This window comes from Athene cunicularia (assembly GCF_003259725.1).
Source record: "Athene cunicularia isolate RWA chromosome 4 unlocalized genomic scaffold, athCun1 chr4_part2, whole genome shotgun sequence".
Lineage (NCBI taxonomy): Eukaryota > Metazoa > Chordata > Aves > Strigiformes > Strigidae > Athene > Athene cunicularia.
Genome location: NW_020799099.1, coordinates 17270161 through 17288131, shown reverse-complemented (window position 1 = coordinate 17288131; position 17971 = coordinate 17270161). Strand labels below are relative to the sequence as shown.

The 17971-nt window shown below is 39.5% G+C and overlaps 1 protein-coding gene across 3 annotated transcripts in view; it reads right to left on the bottom strand.

The window, feature by feature from the left end:
- Window positions 1-236: 236 nt before the first annotated feature.
- The window catches only part of PPA2 (pyrophosphatase (inorganic) 2), a 38303-nt gene continuing 20568 nt past the window's right edge, over window positions 237-17971 (bottom strand). For all 3 annotated transcript variants that reach the window (XM_026847524.1, XM_026847525.1, XM_026847523.1), the window contains 5 exons: window positions 12047-12174; window positions 10126-10211; window positions 8556-8625; window positions 1456-1495; window positions 237-418 (listed from right to left, as the gene is read on the bottom strand). In XM_026847524.1, the coding sequence (XP_026703325.1) occupies window positions 390-418; window positions 1456-1495; window positions 8556-8625; window positions 10126-10211; window positions 12047-12174 (353 nt within the window). In that variant the 3' untranslated portion in view covers window positions 237-389. The remainder of the gene's footprint in view (window positions 419-1455; window positions 1496-8555; window positions 8626-10125; window positions 10212-12046; window positions 12175-17971) is intronic.

The following is a 17971-nucleotide window of genomic DNA, read 5'->3' as shown; positions in this document are numbered from 1 at the left end:
TCAAGGTGGCCAGACAAGCCCTAAAATACAAATTAACAGAGTCTTCTATGCACCTGATGGCTGGATTATTCCAAAATCTGGAGAACAAGGTTGAAGATATTTTATCTCCCATCTCATTTGATACTACACTTCATGAGTGCATAAAAGCAATTCTGGAGTTCTGAGATTCAGAAACAAGCAAGTATTCCTCTTCCCTCTGCTCCACCCTGCACAAAGAAAGACACAGAAAGGAAACATTCATTTTATATTGTCAGTGTTTATTTACACGAGAGAAGGTTTACACAAGTTAAAAAGTTGTTTCAACAGGAACCCAACAATTAGTGATTTTGCCTGTCTTCAAAAAAGGGATGACTTTAAGATGTGATGAAGCAGCTTCAGAACACTGATGATCACTTGGGAAGAAAGTGCCAGGAATCAACTAAAACAAACAAACAAACAAAAACATAAAGAATTATATTAGTTCTATACAACTAGTCAGACACAAACACTTGAAAAAGCACTATTCTGCCCTTTCAGCTATTTTCCCTCCCACAACAATACTTCTGGGTGAGCTCTACTCCCAGCCTATGTAAAGCACAGCCCACTTCAACACTGGCTGAAACAATCCTGCAACAAGTTACAACACTGAGTTGACCATCCCTGGAAAACATCAAAGATCAGGCAGATTATGTTCAGTTGTCTGTCAGAGGTCTAAGATGTAGTACATCAGTAAAGAAATGCTATTTATTGGCATACCATATAAGGGCAAATGGAATGCAACTCGTTTTCCCATGACATGGCTTACACAGATGTTACTTTGCAAACAGTCTTGGAACTTGATTCATAACTAAGTTTCTCTTCGCATTTCTGTAACTCCCTCTATCTCAAAAAGCACGTATGTCTTCTCTATAGTCCCTGCCAGTAGAAAAATATTTTTTTTTTAAAGTAGTTAACAAAAATGAATATGTAGGATGCATTCTTACTTCTTGACCAAAAACACATGTTCTGTTAGCATGAGAAACAGTCATAACAGTGAAAGAGAGAATTTTTGTCTTTAGAAGTTACACTTGAAAACTAAATATTGCTATGTCACTTCTAGGAAAAGGGGCTGTTTATTTGATTAGTTAGCTACTGTGAAGAATGACAAAAACTAAAGCAAACAAAGCAACCTTTCTCCTTTAAAAAGGATAAATGTCATGCATTTGCCTTCCATGATCAATGACAGAAAAATTTAGTCTTCTCATCTTTTTATGTGGACTACACTTTCACTCATACTCAAAACTAATCTCCCACAAACCATCCATGATTTTCTGCCCATGTTCTAGCTAACAGGTGACAGGCGTTACAGTCTGACAGAATATAACTATTATTATTCTCATATGGTGCAAACCCACTTTTTTTCAACACAACAGTTTTTATGTCAATTTTAAAAGCAAACAATTACATAAACTGCATGGCATTTGGGGAAAAACGTACCTTCTGGGGAAACACAATCTCCATTCACAGGCACTGGTGCCTGAATAAAAAAACAAAAAAACAAACCAACATATCAGTGTTTAGTTAAAGCTTCACAGGTAGCACCCAAACTCAAAGCTATTTTATTGCTAAAGTCAAGAGATATTAATAAAACCAGAAATTTCTGTTGCCCCCACAGGAAATGGTCTACCTTGTAAACTTTCCCGTTTTCCTCCATAACTACTTTAAATATTTCTTGGTTGCTCACAAATGACAAAACAAACACACTAATAATAAGTGACAGATTAACATCTTACCTAACATAAAGGGGATTTTCCTACTGTACTGTACTGTCTCTGAGGATAATTCGATTTGCTGCTTATATACTAAAGAATAAAAATGCCTTTCCAATTACATTACTATACATGTTTCAGTATAAAGGTACACATGTGAATATATATATATACACACACAAACCTTACATTACATATATGCAAACATTTTAAATAAACGTGTTAAACTCTTTTACAAACACATTTTGACAGAGCAGGATTCAGTTTTGTGGAAAGTGCCAAATTTTAAAATGTAGGTCTGTAAGTCTAGGTCCATTTCAAAGCTGGATACACCACAACTCAATTGCAGTATTACACAGCATGTCTTGTGCTATTACTTAAAGGACAAAATTAAAGCTATTTTTAACACCAGTTGGAAGAAACCTGCCTCATGATGAGGATGCTAATTATTTGCATAGCAACAATCCTCCACTACCCTTCCATCAGCTCCTCACAGACAAGTTTTCCAACTGACATAAATGATCAGAAAGAAGCAGAGAGCACCTCAGCACAAGCAATCCTGCCTCGCTCACTCATACACACAAACGAAATGCAAAAAACATGTGGATGTTAGCCTTTCATGACACAAGCCCACCCCAAGTATGCCTACCCAAGCAGGTAACCCCAGGAGTAACCACTTAGGTGAACCATTCAAAAAAGAAACAACCTCAAAAGCAGCGTTTGCAGCTGTTTGAAGTTTCAGGAGAACAAAGCTGCCAGTGACCACCCATGTCTTCCACACCAGCAGAACTTCATGCCACTACTTAATGGCATGTGAAGACATTAATGAAAACTTTGCAGTATCCTGCAGGCAGGAAAACTGATCCAGAAGCCACAAGGCCAGGCTTAGCACAGTGCAGCACTCAAACTGCGCTGTGTTGTGTGAAATTCCCTCATGAACCTGCCTGCCCCTGAGCAGGCACAGGACTTGATCCACTGAAGAGCAGGTCAAAGCCTGTGAGGAAGGAAGGGAAAAACAGGATTCTTTTTTTCACTTTAGCTAGCGTAATTACCTGCACAGGGCAGGTTGTGGGACTAGTCTTGAAAGGATGTGCCAGTATGGCAAACATAATCCTAGTCTTAAAATCATAGAAGAGTTTGGGTTGGAAGGGACCTTTAAAGGTCATCTAGTCCAACCCCCTTCAATGAGCAGGAACACCTTCCACTAAATCAGGCTGCTCAAAGCCTCATCCAACCTGGCCTTAAATGCTTCCAGCAATGGGGCTTCTACCATCTCTCTGGGCAACCTGTTCCAATGTTTCACCACCCTCATTGTAAAAAATTTCTTCCTTATACCTAGTCTGAATCAATCCTCTTTTAGTTTAATGCCATTGCCCCCTGTATTATCACTACAGGCCCTAACAAGAAAGATAGGGACAGACTTTTTATGAGCCCCTTTTATGTACAGAAAGGTTGCAATAAGCTCTCCCTGGAGCTTTCTCTTCTTCAGGCTGAACAATGCCAACTATTCCAACTTGTCCTCATAGGAGAGGTGTTCCATCCCTCTGATCATTTTTGTGGGCTCCTCTGGACCCACTCCAACAGGTCCATGTCTTTCCTGTGCTGAGGACTCCAGAGATGGACACAGCACTGCAGGTAGGGTCTCACCAGAGCAGAATAGAGGGGGAGAGTCCCCTCCCCTGACCCCCTGGCCACACTTCTCTTGATGCAGCTCAGGACATGGTTGGTTTTCTGGGCTGAAAGTGCACATTGCTGGCTCATGTCCAGCTTTTCATCTAGCAGTACCCCCAAGTCTTTCTTGGCAGGGCTGCTCTCAATCCCTTCATCCTCCCGCCTGTATTGATACTGGGGGTTGCCCCAACCCATGTGCAGGACCTTGCACTTGGCCTTGTTGAACCTCATGAGGTTCACATGGACCCACCACTCGAGCTTGTCCAGGTCCCTCTAGAGGGAATCCCATCCCTCAGGTGTGTCAACTGCAGCTTGGTGTCATCTGCGAAGTTGCTGAAGGTGCACTCGATCCCACTGTCTATGTCACTGATGAAGATATTAAACAGTACTGGTCCCAGTACAGACCCCTGAGGGACACCACTCATCACTGACCTCCATCTGGACATTGAGCCGTTGACCACTATCTCTGGATGCGACCATCCAGCCAACTCCTCATCCACCAAACAGTCCACCCATCAAATCCATCTCTCCCATTTAGAGAGAAGGATGTTGTGGTAGACAGTGTCAAAGGCCTTACAGAAGTTCAGATTGATGACATCCATAGCTCTTCCCTTCTCCACTGACACAGTTCATCATAGAAGGCCATCAGGTTAGTCAAGCAAGACTTGCCCTTAGTGAAGCCATGCTGGCTGTCTCAGATCATCTCCCCGTCCTCCATGTGACTTATCATAGCTTCTAGGAGGATCTGATCCATGATCTTCCCAGGCACAGAGGTGAGGCTGACAGGTTGGTAGTTCCCAGGGTGCTCCTTTCAACCCTTTTTAAAAATGGGTGCAATGTTTTCCTTTTTCCAGTCACCAGGGACTTCACCTGACTGCCATGACTTTTCAAACATCATAGAGTGTGGCTTGGCAACTACATCTGCCAATTCCCTCAGGACTCTGAGATACACCTTGTCAGGTGCCATTGACTTAGGTATGTTCAAGTTCCTCAGGCAGTTGTGACCCTGATCTCTTACAGTGGGAGGGACTTTGCTCCCCCAGTCCCTGCCTTGAGGTCCATCCACTCGAGAAGTGTGGGAAGAAAGGCTGCCAGTAAAGACCGAGTTAGAAAAGTTGTTGAGTACCTCAGCCTTCTCCTTGGCCATTTTTACTTGTTTGCCAGTTGTGTTCATCAGGGGGGTACACTTCCTCTGACCTTCCTTTTCTGACTGACATACCTATAGAAGCTGTTATTATTCTTTGCATCCCTTGACAAGCTCAGCTCCAGCCATGCCTTGGCCTTCCTGATGCTGTCCCTATACAACTGGGCAATGTCTCTATACTCTTCTCAGGATACCTGTCCCTGATTCCAGTTTCTATGCATTTCCTTCTTGCCCTTTATTTTGACTAGCAGGTCTTGACTTGTCCACACCAGTCTCTTGCCATCCTTTTCCAACTTCTTACACAGGGGGATCAAGAGCTCTTGTACTCTATGGAAAGTGTCTTCCAGGCCTTAATACCAGATCATCCCCTCTCCTTCCAGTAAAACTAAAGCTTTAACTCATAAGGCAGGGAGAACCAGTGGTCACGATGTATAAGCAGGTGCCTACCACTTCTGGGATAACTGCTCAGGAAATCTGAGATAACTCAGCACCTTCCCCCCAGTAACAGATCAAAAACTCATCCCACTAAACCAGGAATCTCTTCACTATACAACCCTTTCAAGAGGAACACCAGTTTAAAAACACCAAATAAATAAATAAATAAATTTAAAACCAAACACATAAAATCCTCCCCAAAAACCCAGACCAAAACCCCCCACCAATCTTTTATTTCACAACTGACCACTGAACAGAAAATTCTGCTTCTAAGACCCAAATGGAAATGTACTCACAGAAAACATATAGGGAGAAAGGTAGTTAACAGACTTTCCTGCTTAGATCTTAATTATTTGAAACACATTAAGTATGCAGATTCAAATTTTGTTGTAGATTTTTTAAATTATCAGGAAAAAAAGAATATTCTCCCCTGTAAAATACTATTTTGCATTTTATCAGAAGAGACTTCATCTAGCCAAGCTTTCCTAGTTCACTTTCCAGTACTATAAGGGAAGAATTATGTGATAAGTCTGAGAAACACTGCTCTACTAACTATATATAGATTATCTTGGCGATTTTCCAACTTGCAAAGTCCTCGGCAGCTTCTTCACAAAACAAATGAGCAAGCAGTTCTCAGAATTAAACAAAAGTTTGGCTGTCCTGGTCAGTTTTACAGATGGCAGCACTTAAAAGCCAGAAATAAACACTACATCTTAGCACTAACACATTCAGCTCTATTCCTCCCGGGTTTAGTTTTCAACATATACTAACACTGGAGCTAAAACAGAGATGAAACAATTTTTAGAGGCTAGAGAATGCTAGATATTTTCACCACCTTGAGTTAAAACTCGATTTGTAGTTGCAGAGGGTAAGTGTAATTTTATCTGGTTCAGTATGTGTTTTCATATGCACATATTATCTTCTACTACTTTGGAATTGACTGGACATGGCAACTTCACCAGTTGTAGAATCATTCCTAGTTTGCCACCAATATAGATGACATTACACATGCCCACCATCCAGAAACTAACTCAGTAGAATGGAAACTCCCTACCACAGACAAGCCATTCTAGTCCCACACCTGTAAAATAATGAAAGGTCAAATAACAGTACAATAAATCCTACTGAAATCAACAAGACTATCTTGGGAACTACCCAATCAAAATCTATTAAAAAAATACTGATTAATGCACAATTTGATAAGCATTTGGTAGGATTTGTTTGTTTTCTATTTCGTTCTTAGTTATAATTTTCTTGCTCACCATGAAAGTTGGTTCATAACAATACTGAGTGTAACCTTTTAGTTTGGGTTTTTTTTTGGGGGGTGGGGTGTTTTTTGAGAACTCAGTACACCCAGTTTAAGGCAATTATCAGTCAACTCAAACTGGATCCAGGAAACAGAACTGTAGGGAATGAACTCTCACTACACAAGTAGCCCAGAAATTTTGCAGTAGCTGAAATATGATTCTCACTGTACTTGCATACAAAATCTCTACCTCGCATTTCATTCTTTGGTTTTTATCCAGAATTTAATAGATGGACATAAGTTAGTAGAAAATGTATCTGCTTTTAGTTTAAAAAAAAAAAAGCGCAAACAAAAAAAACCTCCAGACACAGGCAGCCTTCATTTAAAATTACCACAGCCATTAAAATTCTACAGCCAACTCTCACGTACTTTCACTTCAGTATGAGAGATGAATGCCTGACAACCAAAGTGGGCAGTGTAGTGTACCAGACAAAAAGATACCTGCTTAAAATGTGCGAGTCAACCTCCCTGCTTATATTTAGAGTCTGACTGTCTATCATTCATATTTCAAGATCATTTTACTTTTTTTAGTTATCATAGATTGGAAATTGTATGCAGTATGAACAGTATTTAAAAGAGTATTGCATCTTTTCCCTGACCAAAAAGTACCAAGAGACAGTATCCTACAAAAACACAATTAAAATACTTAGGCTGAACTGAAACACAGATGGAAAGGAGTATATGATGACAACTTCACAAACACAGTATCACTTAAAGAAAATAATGTGAGGCACAAAAAAGCCAGGAAGAGATAATATTTGATAAGAAGGCAAGCACTCATAATAAAAAAGATACTAAACTTTGATACAAGGTACCTATTTCATGAACTGATTTTACTAACCTCCAGCCCAAAAACCAGGAAAAATTTTGTTTGATATTAGGAGACAAAATAACAGATACTGCTGATTTAAACAGACAATTATGCTTCAAAGTACAAACAGGACAGAACACAAAAGGAAATATTCCTTTGGAGTTTTTCACCATCCAAATACATTTTAACTTGAAATTTTAGTTCTATTTAAACACTCACTAAAAATTATTGTAAATTTGAAAGTACAGAGAATGTATAGATTTTACATATATAGAAAAACATATAAGCATATATATATGCTTATAGCTGTCACTGACATGTATGAAAACATATTTGAATTCTAAATAAAATTTTCTTTCATATCAAACTTACAGTCCAATTAATCAACATTCACAAGTAAAACCATAAAGGTACTTTTAAAGAAGTGCTGAAAGCAAGAGACCTGAATAGGAAAAAGAGATTTGATGCTTTTTTTATGACTTAAACTAACTTTTCTTTGCAACTGACACTCTTTATTTGCTTATGACTAAACACCATCCAGGACAACACATTCTTACTAGAAATGCTGTTGGAATGCTAACCGCACAGACACTGGACCGCTCCTTTGACACCTTAACTTGCATAATTACTGTGACTGATGGGACAAAACACTGGCTGCTCAGGCAGCCATGCACATGTGCAAAATACCTGCCATGCTTGTGTGGTTGTGAGCACAGGCTCAATCATGGCATATGTTTAAAAAAAAAAAAATTTAAAAAAAAAAAAAAAAAAAAAAAAAAAATTAACACTTGGAGGTACTTTTCTCCATGTAATTTCTGGTAACTTTGCTTAATTTCTGGCATCCAAATGAGCATATTTTAAAATGGAAGAAATTCTCCTCCACTATCATTTGCACATGAAAGCATCAGACCTGCAGGACATTTTTCTTGCCTGAACAGGAAACCTGCATGTTTTAATTTTATGTTAATTTCCAGAATATGACAGGCATTCTTTAAGAAACATTCAAAAAAGCATCCCCATCTCTTACAGCAATGCATTTAATTATGCAAGCAGACAAACAAAGGATCCCTTTAGTGATTAGGGACTACAGTTAGCTAGTCAATGAGTTCTAACACTGGGTGGTAACTCATGGCAACAGGGGAGACAGAGAAGACAGCAGGCTAGATACAAATAGCAGTCCATCTTGCTATTCAGGATCAGAAGAAACAGCACTGCAGAGGGAGGAAAAAAAAAACACAAACAAAACAAATCCCACCAGAACAGTAATGAACCTGCCAGAAAGCACAATTGGATCACTATATTTCCCTCACAACCTCTGTGCTCTTCTTTTTACTTTATGCCTTAAATTTTTGTTTAAGAACCATTTCAGTTTAACTACTTTATTTTAGTTTTGGAGTTCTGAATCTTCTTCTCCTATTAATCACTTTTTAAAAACGTAGAAAAAAAAAGTAAATATCTTACCGACTGCACAATCGATCGGGCAATCTCCTCACTGCAACAAAATGGGCTGCCACTCACAAGAACATTTGTGCTGAAAAAAAGAGTTTTAAAACCTGTTTGATCAATCAGTGGAAGAGACACATGCACAACTAAGCACCTATGGAAAAAAACCACCTTCACATACAGAGCTCAGAAACGTGTATCTGCAAGAAATGAGGAAGTCACAAACATTAAGCACCCAATAATGCTGGAAGGGGTGTTGTTTGTTTCTTTGGGTTTGAGAGGGTTTTTAGACTATACATTCCGTATTAATGCAAGCAGTGCTCATACCCAGTGCTTCTGACAGCTAACGGGTACAGTTCAGAGGACCACAGCTAAGAAACTATATCCTCCCAAAAAGTCAGCAGAGATAAACTGGCACTTCCTGAGGGAGCTGAAAAACACCTAGATGGCTAGCACAGACGGTGTGAATATTCCCCCTGTCTCTTGTCTTGGAAGGATGGCCAGATTCTGTGGCAGGCTACCCTTGGTTTGCAGTAGTCTGCCTGCACTATCTAACAAGGAGGAGGAAAAATCAAGTCAGAATTCTTCTCCAACATACAGCAGATACCTGTACTGCCTCCAGAAAGCAGACAAATTATGGGACCAAATACTTTGCAGAAACATTTCCCTATGAATATATATCCTTTCAGACTGTGAGTCTGATCACAAGTTTTTAACATCCTACACAGTAAACCGCAAGAAGTTTAATTCTTCAAAGCACGACTGCAACTTTTTGATTTCATCAAGATGAAGCTCAAAGTGTTCTGAAACAATCAAGACCAAAACTTGAATATTATCCTACAGTATTTCTGCCATGCTAAAATGGAAATACCAACCTGTCCAACTGCTAAGGTGTTCAATCAGCTCCAAGAAATGGAGAAAGTCACATTTTCCCAGTAAAGTAGAAGACAACAGTAACTACCTCAGCACAGCTTCCCCCACTGCCTTTGCTCTCTGGTTTAGCTAATGGCAATCTACAGCCCTTAGAAAGCACCAGGCAAAGACACCTGCCTGGTCTTCAAAACCTCTGGTGCCAGAACTGCCAATGCAGAGCAATCCAGAGAGCTCAATAAAGTCCATTTTAATTTAGATTAGGCCAAAGACTAGTAAAGAACAATAATTTGGTTCTCTCATTCCAGAGAGCAACTAAAAAATATGGAAGGCTAAGCTGCAAAAGAATTTTGCAACACAGCAATGCAGCACTGAAGGACAGAACAGTGACAAGAGGATTTGCATGACATAACAGATTCTCCCAGAATGATCCCAAACAAACACTCTGGGGCCATTTCTGGAAAGCTGAAGTAATCTATGTCACTTTTATACCATCATTTTATTTTTTTTTTTAACCACTTCCCAGTAAATCATCATCACACAAGGTGCAATTAGTCAATAATAGTCTATTATCAAATAATTATCAATCAAAACCATGAGTATTCCAGTTATCTCAAAGTAAAAAAATCGAAGCAGTACATGCACAGCTGCCACACACTGAATACCACCACCAGTACCAGCACAATACAAAGAGAAAAAGACACAACTGGATGCTTACCACTTAATAGTACCTCCATCAGCTTTTTTATGAAGCAAAGCTTTCCAGTATTCATGGGTGGATTTAATAATTTCAACAGCAAAATCCTAGTTTACATCAAGGAAAAGTTTTATGAATTAAAATGTTATTAAACAGAAAAAAAAAGCCACAGAACAAGTTTATTAAAACATACTGTTTCATGTGTTATTTTCAGGGGCCTCCTTTGAGGCCTCGTTAAATTTCTGGAAAATATAACACCCTTTTTATGAAAAGAAACAAACTTCACTGTCAAATACACTGGCAACACATTCAGGACTTGGCCTTAGTCCGCAGCCAAAAAACATGAAAGCTGCACACAAAAAAAAAATTAAATCAGCACTAGATGCTAAGCAGACACCTACAGCTGTAGAAAACTAACAGGTCCTAAAATGGGACAAAGCACATGAGCTATGACTCCTCTGTTACACGTGCACATGTGGGTCAGAGTTAAGGTTTCCCCTCTAATGGCAAAATTTGCATTTACTTCATTAATTGCCCCATCATATACTTAAACATTTGCAACAACGTAACACATCAGCTGCTTAACAGTTTTTGCTTAAAACGTAAATAATATTGGGGACAGTGTGGTGATGAAAAAGCTTCCCAAAAAATAAAGTAAAATAAACACTAAGCATCCAGATGATATCTTGACTGGTTTGCAAAAAGCTGCCAACAGAACATTCACATTTCCTAACAAGGAGTGACTTGGCAAAATGCCACTGGAACATTGTGAACTTCACCAGAGCTGCTGGAGCACAGCCATGGCTGCCTCACCACATCCTGGGTCTCTAGAAATGCTTGAGAATTATTCCAGTGCTCCAAATCAGCCATCATGGGGCATTTAGTGCCTCAAGCCTGAACCCTGATGGCTTGACAGGATTATACCAATTTAACTGTTGCTACAGAGCAACACTCTGCTTTACAGAGCAGGGAAATCTCCAAGAGCAGTTCCTGGGAGAACAGGGGAAAGATCAGATTATCAAACCTTACAACTCTTAAGTTTCATTGACTTAAAAGACAGTTTTAGTGCAGAGGGGAGTCAGGGCATCTCTTTAACCAGACAAAACACGTGAAGTTGCTTGTGCTGGTTAGAAGGCATTTTATAACTTTGATAGCACACTGCAAGGTTGAACTAGCTGACCATGGACATCATTCAGTAGGAGCCTGCGATTCTTTGCCAAAAATGGTCTACAGAGCATGCAATACACGATTTGCAAAGTGTTTTTACTCAAATCACAGTTTCCTCTAGAAAAATCCAGGTATTTTCTTCAGCAAGGTCTATTCCCAGGTCTACTCTCCTTTCAAACACTAGCCATTTTTACTGTAGATAGTTTAAAATGTCATTCTTTTTTTTTTAAAAAAAAAAAAAAAAAAAAAAAAAAGGAAAATACTTTCTCAGCTTTCAACTCTAAACTATTTCAAATGTTTTAACACAGAATTATCAGGAAAAAGTATACCTTGAGCAAATACCAAGTATGAAAAAAATCTGCAACCCACTGTCTGTCTTACACTGCATAGCCTGAAAAGAATGTCAGGAAAATTTATCAATCGGGACTGGAAAAAATACCTGAAAAGACAATCTGTTCATTTCTCTGTCAGGGAAAATGAAAATGCTGTGAAAAAACCCTACACACACACACACACAGATGTGCGTGTAAATCTTGTCAGGATTAGGACTGAAATTTTTTTGCATATTTCCTTTAGTAACCTATGCATTTTCCCTTAATAAAATGGAAAACAGTAAATATTATGTATTCCTAGCCTAATAAATGGTATTCAAAGATCCCTCATATAAAAATATTCTTTTTGTTAAACCTCCTCCTTTACAATTCCAAAAATTCTAGGATGTATTAGAGAGGCCACATGACAGAATAATGCAGCTTTAATTTTGGATTATCTTCACCTTGTCTTTAAATTCTCCATTGAAAGCAAACTGATTTTCCGGTTTACCATCAGGGACTTTATATAGTCGGAACCAGTCAACTGTAGCCTCAAGATAACCCGGTTTGTGCTTCTTGACATCATCAATATCTATGTTTTTAGGAAAAAAAAAAAAAAAAAAAAAAAGAAAGTAATTTTTACTCATTTGTAACATTCATATTTTTAAAGTCTCATAAAGGATCTGCAAGCATTTTGATTCCACTGAGCACTTCTAAAGTCACTGGGGAACTTCACTTTATTACATTAGCTGCCCACAGTTGATATCTTATGATTTCACAACCACATTAAACAGGTAAACCAGTTGCCTCCCGCCCTTCGTTAATTAAGACCCAAAGGGACAATGAATAAAAGGACCATACTTGTGACAGGAGGAACATTCCATATTTTACAGGCTTTCATCTCAAGTAGATACCTCCTTCAATACTTAGGTTATTCAGTGAGGTAAATTTTTTTTCCCAGCAACTGCAGGAACTGCAGGGACTACAGGCATTTTTACGAAAGAATAGCTAGTAAAAACAATTTCAACACATGGATTTTTAAACCAGCACCTCAAACCAAAATAGAGGCTTGACTTCTCAAAGTTGTATTAAAGATACCCCTTCGCTCACATTACTTCCAAATTCAGCCCATTAGACACAAGACAGATATGTGCCAGGAGCACTAAACACTAACTCTATTGATAACCCTGTGATATCTGCATACTCACAGTGATAAGCCAATTCTACCTTTACCTCTATAATCCTACTGTGCAAGGATGGAACAGGACACAAAGAGGAATGCATGTCATTTGCAGGACACCCTTCGGAGCCAGAGATGAACATTGCCACAGTGGGTACAGAGAGATTAAACAGTCACACAGTAATGCTGCTTGAGGGCTATACTGCTGTAGCAAAGACGCAGTTCATGATCTTAAACATTTACTTCTGCTGTGCGTATCAAATTCTAACAGGTTATCCCATGAGAACACCATCACTCTTGTCACTGGCAATGAGGGGATCCTATCAGCCCCTTGGCAAATTAACTCTCTGGCAATGATTATATGGAAAAGCCTTCAATACAATTTTAATTGATTTTGATACAATAAAGGATTTTGTCCTTTCTGGAAGCCAAATACTTTTTGTAGCTGATGTAATCCTTCTCTTCCCATTTATTTCCCTCCTGCAGTCAATTCTGATGGAAATGCGAACTGACTTTATTGCTGTGCTTTGTGTGTCATCTTCCAGCTATTTCACAACCTGTCTGCCAGACCACCTTCCATAGTGTTAGTCTCTTCCTCTAGTGTTTTGCAAGTCACTTGCTCATTACTCCCTTCCCAAGTCCCTCTTGCTCTCTCTCCATAATGCTTGGCTACTTCTTTCTCCTCTTCCATAGAGAGCCTCACTCACTGACACCTCCTTCTTGGTTGGCAGTGATTCCGCATGGATGCTCTTCTGTCTATCCAGTCTTATAAAACAGATTTTCAGAGTTGCTTAGTCCGCAGAATTGACACTTGGTCATGTGCTTTCCATCTTTAAGTGCCTAAATCTCTTTATAAAATCTAGTCTGTGAAACTGAACAAAGACATTCAAGTATTTCTAAAGAGAACTGTAAGAGAAAGGAAAAAGTCTTGTGCTACAGGCTATTCAATTCTCCATAGACCACCAAGAGCGATGACATGTCTACTGAACTGTAAAACCAAACTATGTGAGAAGATATGCTGAGTCTTCATAGGCATCTGATAGACGCCACTCCCAAATTCCACTGGATCACATACTACCCAAAGAATAAAACATAAAACTTAAGAACCCTGTGTAAATTTTTGCTTCTGCACGTACTTAATAGGGCTACGTGTTTATGGACTCAGAGTAAAACAAATTTTGAACTTGGCTGCTGGCCATCTGCCTGTACAAGATTAGGGAGTTTCACTGGCAGAATCCCAGAGAGGAAAAAAGAAAAAGGGCACATGAGGCTGTGCTAGAGGCAGGTTTTCTAGCTGGAATACATGTTTAAGAGTACGAGAAGTCTTTCACTGGGGTGGGTGGGTGAGACCAACCAAAAAGGAATGATTTAGAAAATGGTAGGGTCTTGGCTGGAAGGAGGATACTTCATTTGGGCACTAATAAAACTGCAGCACGAATTCAAATTGGTTTCAGGGCTCCAGTGTATCATCCCATTCTCTCCAAGCAAGGGAACATCCCTCCTCCCATCTTAAGCGCTTGTCATCTTTTCTTGTGAGGTTTGAACTCACAATCCCTAGTACTTGTTGAAGAGCCAGTATCTCAAGTCTGTAAAGCAAACCAGGCTGCTGCAGCCATTTCCTTGACTGCCAGCAGTGGATGAACTCCAGATCTCCATCTCCAAACGCTACTTATATTGAAGCATACTTTCTCAGACTGCTGCTACTTTTTTCTGGTTCCTGTTCCAGCAAACTTATCTCCTAATTCTGCTTTTCCATTCCTCCTTCTTGGTTACTTGCCTCCTATTTCTGTAAAAACTGTTCATCAAAAGTGCTTTACTCTCTACTGACACTTGTGTCCTTCCCCATCTGCTGTTCCTTATTTATAGGCTTTGTTTATATTTCTTTAAAAGGACTCAAATATTACAATAGGCTTTGGGGCAGGCTTTCATCATCTCCTTAAGACAGGAATGACCATCTTCAGGGACAGAATCAGCTCTCTGAATTTCACTCTACTGGTGAATACCTTGCTGGGGTAAAATGACTACAGAGAATCAGGCTATGACATTGTATATCCCCTAAAGTACTGTCCTAGCTGCTGCATTTCTGGTTCTGAGAACTCAGGAAGCAGAACAGTGGTTGCTTTTATTTCCTTGGTTCCTTGCAAGTTATTCTTCCTCATCCCCATGCTTTGCTTCATTATTCTTTATTATGAAGGATAGTTACTGGGCACCAGATGAAGAGTAAAGGGTTGAAGAAAAAAAATCTCCAAACTATATAATGGGAGTTGGTGGCAAGCAGCAGGAAAGAGTGCAACAGTGCACCAAAACAACAACAAAAAAATCCTGTTGCTGTGGAGTCAGCACATAGCACAAAATATAAGGAAAACAGCAGCTCTTGCATCACTCAACAGCTACCTCTTCAGTTCATTAAAAGGCACCATAGAAAAGCTTGAAAGACAGCTGGTCCTCAACTTTGAAATCCAAACAGCATCTTTGGGATATCAGGGGGAGCAGGAAAAAAACACTCAGAAAACAGAAGAGTAAGGAAAGAAAGGTAAAAGAAAAGATCATGATAAGCAGTACAGTGATTTACTGCACTAGTATCTGTAGAAGTTAGCTGCATAATATGATTTTTAAAATACTGAAGATATCTTTTTCACAGCAGACACTGTTAGACACTTTTTTTCTGACCCTCACTGCTTACCTTCCCTTAGAGCTAAGTACTCACACCGATGTGAAAAGGTGCTGAGCAAGTATGGGAGTAGCAAGCATGTACTCGGCCTAATGTAGTTTCATCTCTGCATGCAAACCCCGCTCAGAGTGACAGAGCAGAAAGGTCAGGCTCCTGCTGGTATGCTATCAGCAGGTACCCTCTGGGCTCTAGGAAGTAATCTCTTCATATTGCCTACATCCAACCACAGGTCCCAGTTTTCTGGGCACCAAAGTTAAGCACTGAGGGTTAAAAAAAGATGGCTAATCACATTAAGGGTTGCAGTTCAGTCTCAATAAGGAAAATCACTAGAGGCTGGCACAAACAACTGCTGCTCTCTGTCAAGGGAGGGAGCCAATGCAAACGCAGATCCCAATTCTACCCTACTTCACAAAAGAGAGCAACAAAAGCATTTGTACAAAACTACCATTTTTAGTACAACAGATGCTGCTTCTTGCAAGCAAAGCTAAAACAACATGCTTGCAGCAAGCTTTCTAAACAAGGTCTGTGGGAAGAGAGGACATATGTTTTTAATAACATCTTGTAAACATTTACAGGAAGCAGCAGCTACATTCCATATAAAGGCATTTGGTGTATTTTATGCAGCATGGTGTGAGGGGGTAGGGGGCGAGCCTCAGTACAGATAATTAATTTCTTTATATTGAATGCTTACACAAATCCACAACAAAGGTTTTCAGGGCCTCTGCTGCTTTTCTGCGTATAAATACACTCACATGCAAGAGTCTGTAACAATATATAGTACGAAGTATGCAGTATGCTTTGTTTTTTGCCATTTAGGGTTTAATCACTCAACTCAAAAAGCTACACTTGAGTTGCATACTGGAAAAGCAGCATGGCAACACAGCACAGTTAACTCTAGCAGTGCCAGCAAAGGGTAGCACAACAAAGCCAGCAGACATCACCACTGCTGTTGAATATATCTAGGCATCTTTCCAGTGAGCATTAGCAAAAAAAGGCTGCTAGATTCCAGGCCAGTAAACCATCTCCAAAATGCCATCCAACATATGTAACTTGTCCAATTTACTGAGGGAAGGTAAGATGACCTTTCGAGCATCAGACTTTTCATAAACTGCTTCAAACACACTTCATTCTGCTTCAACTACCAGTGATCTTCAAAACCTCTTGTCCAACATGAAGATGCTATATACATTTAGACCAAATTACAGCATGAAAATATAACTCATCCTTTCTGAGCCTAACCTTGTAAAGCATGGATATGTATGTGAATTCAAATACATTAAATTCAATCCAAATTATGAGATAAGCAGACAAGCAGCCTTTCCGCTTCAACAATCTGCTGCTTCTCCTGGCTAGTATTTTAAAAGAAACAAACAAAAAGCAACAACAACAAAGCAGCCAGTCCTATTACACCACCAAGATTTAGTGTTTCAGTGTGCAGGGAGCTTTTAGGCCCTTTCCCAGACTTGCTTGGTCTGAAGTTGCTTTGCTGGGCCGCTAATGGCCATCTGCCTAGCAACTGCCTGAGCAGAAAGACAACTCAGTGGTTTTCAGGTAGCCACAAAGACGAATCTTATTGAAACAGATAAATCTGAAATGTCCAGTTTTAGTCTAAAAGAAACTTTCTCTGACAGGTACCTGCATCTGACATACAGCTTGTGTTTGAAGTGAGATTGTCCCCATGCCCACCAGTATTAAGTGCTATAATTTCAAACAGATTACCTTCTAAAAAGATACTAAACCCCTGCTATTACCACTGATGACACAGTTCCCACTTGAATAGGTGCTAAGCACTGCTTATCATTCCTGAGTATTGTCACTATAAACTAGAATTTCTCATTGCTCTGTGTGAAAGAGAGATCTAGGCAGGGTTTCCAATTTAAACCAGTATTTATCAATAAATGCCTGCAGGACACAGTACAGTGGAGTGCTATGAATAAACAATGAGAACTGCTCAGAAGTTGGGACTGCTCAGTTTTAAGTTCTGCAAAGTCTCAGAAAAATCAATTGCACTTACGAGAACTATCACAATCCCAGAAGGAGAATATACAGAGTACCTGGGGTGTGCTTAAAGCAGCAAGAGACACTGCGCGGGCTCAGGATGGGGTTTGCAAGTAATCACCACTCTGGTGTCTTGGAATTATCTTTTCCAAATGTTCACTGGGGGCTGTGCACATACTGAGCTGAAAGCAAATGTGATGATTCTCAGTCCAATTTGAAACGTTTAGCAAATGATACAGAAATGACTGGACAGACTTAGAAGGCAACACTTAGCCTCATCTTTCCCTAGGTGGCCACCACTGTAACACAGCAGCACGTCAATTATAGAGGGAGATACCAGTTTTATCTGTAGCTGCTATCCCTTTATGCTGAAATAATTAACATCTTTGGGAAGGGGGAAAAACAAGTATGAAAGGACATATTGTACTGCCTACTCCAACAGATTTGTTTGTTTTCAGACTGAAGAAGGATTGCTGTTAAACACTGCAAAGCTAGTCATGTTTTGTGAAAGCAGATGGGGGCTTTATTTTTTTCCTTTTT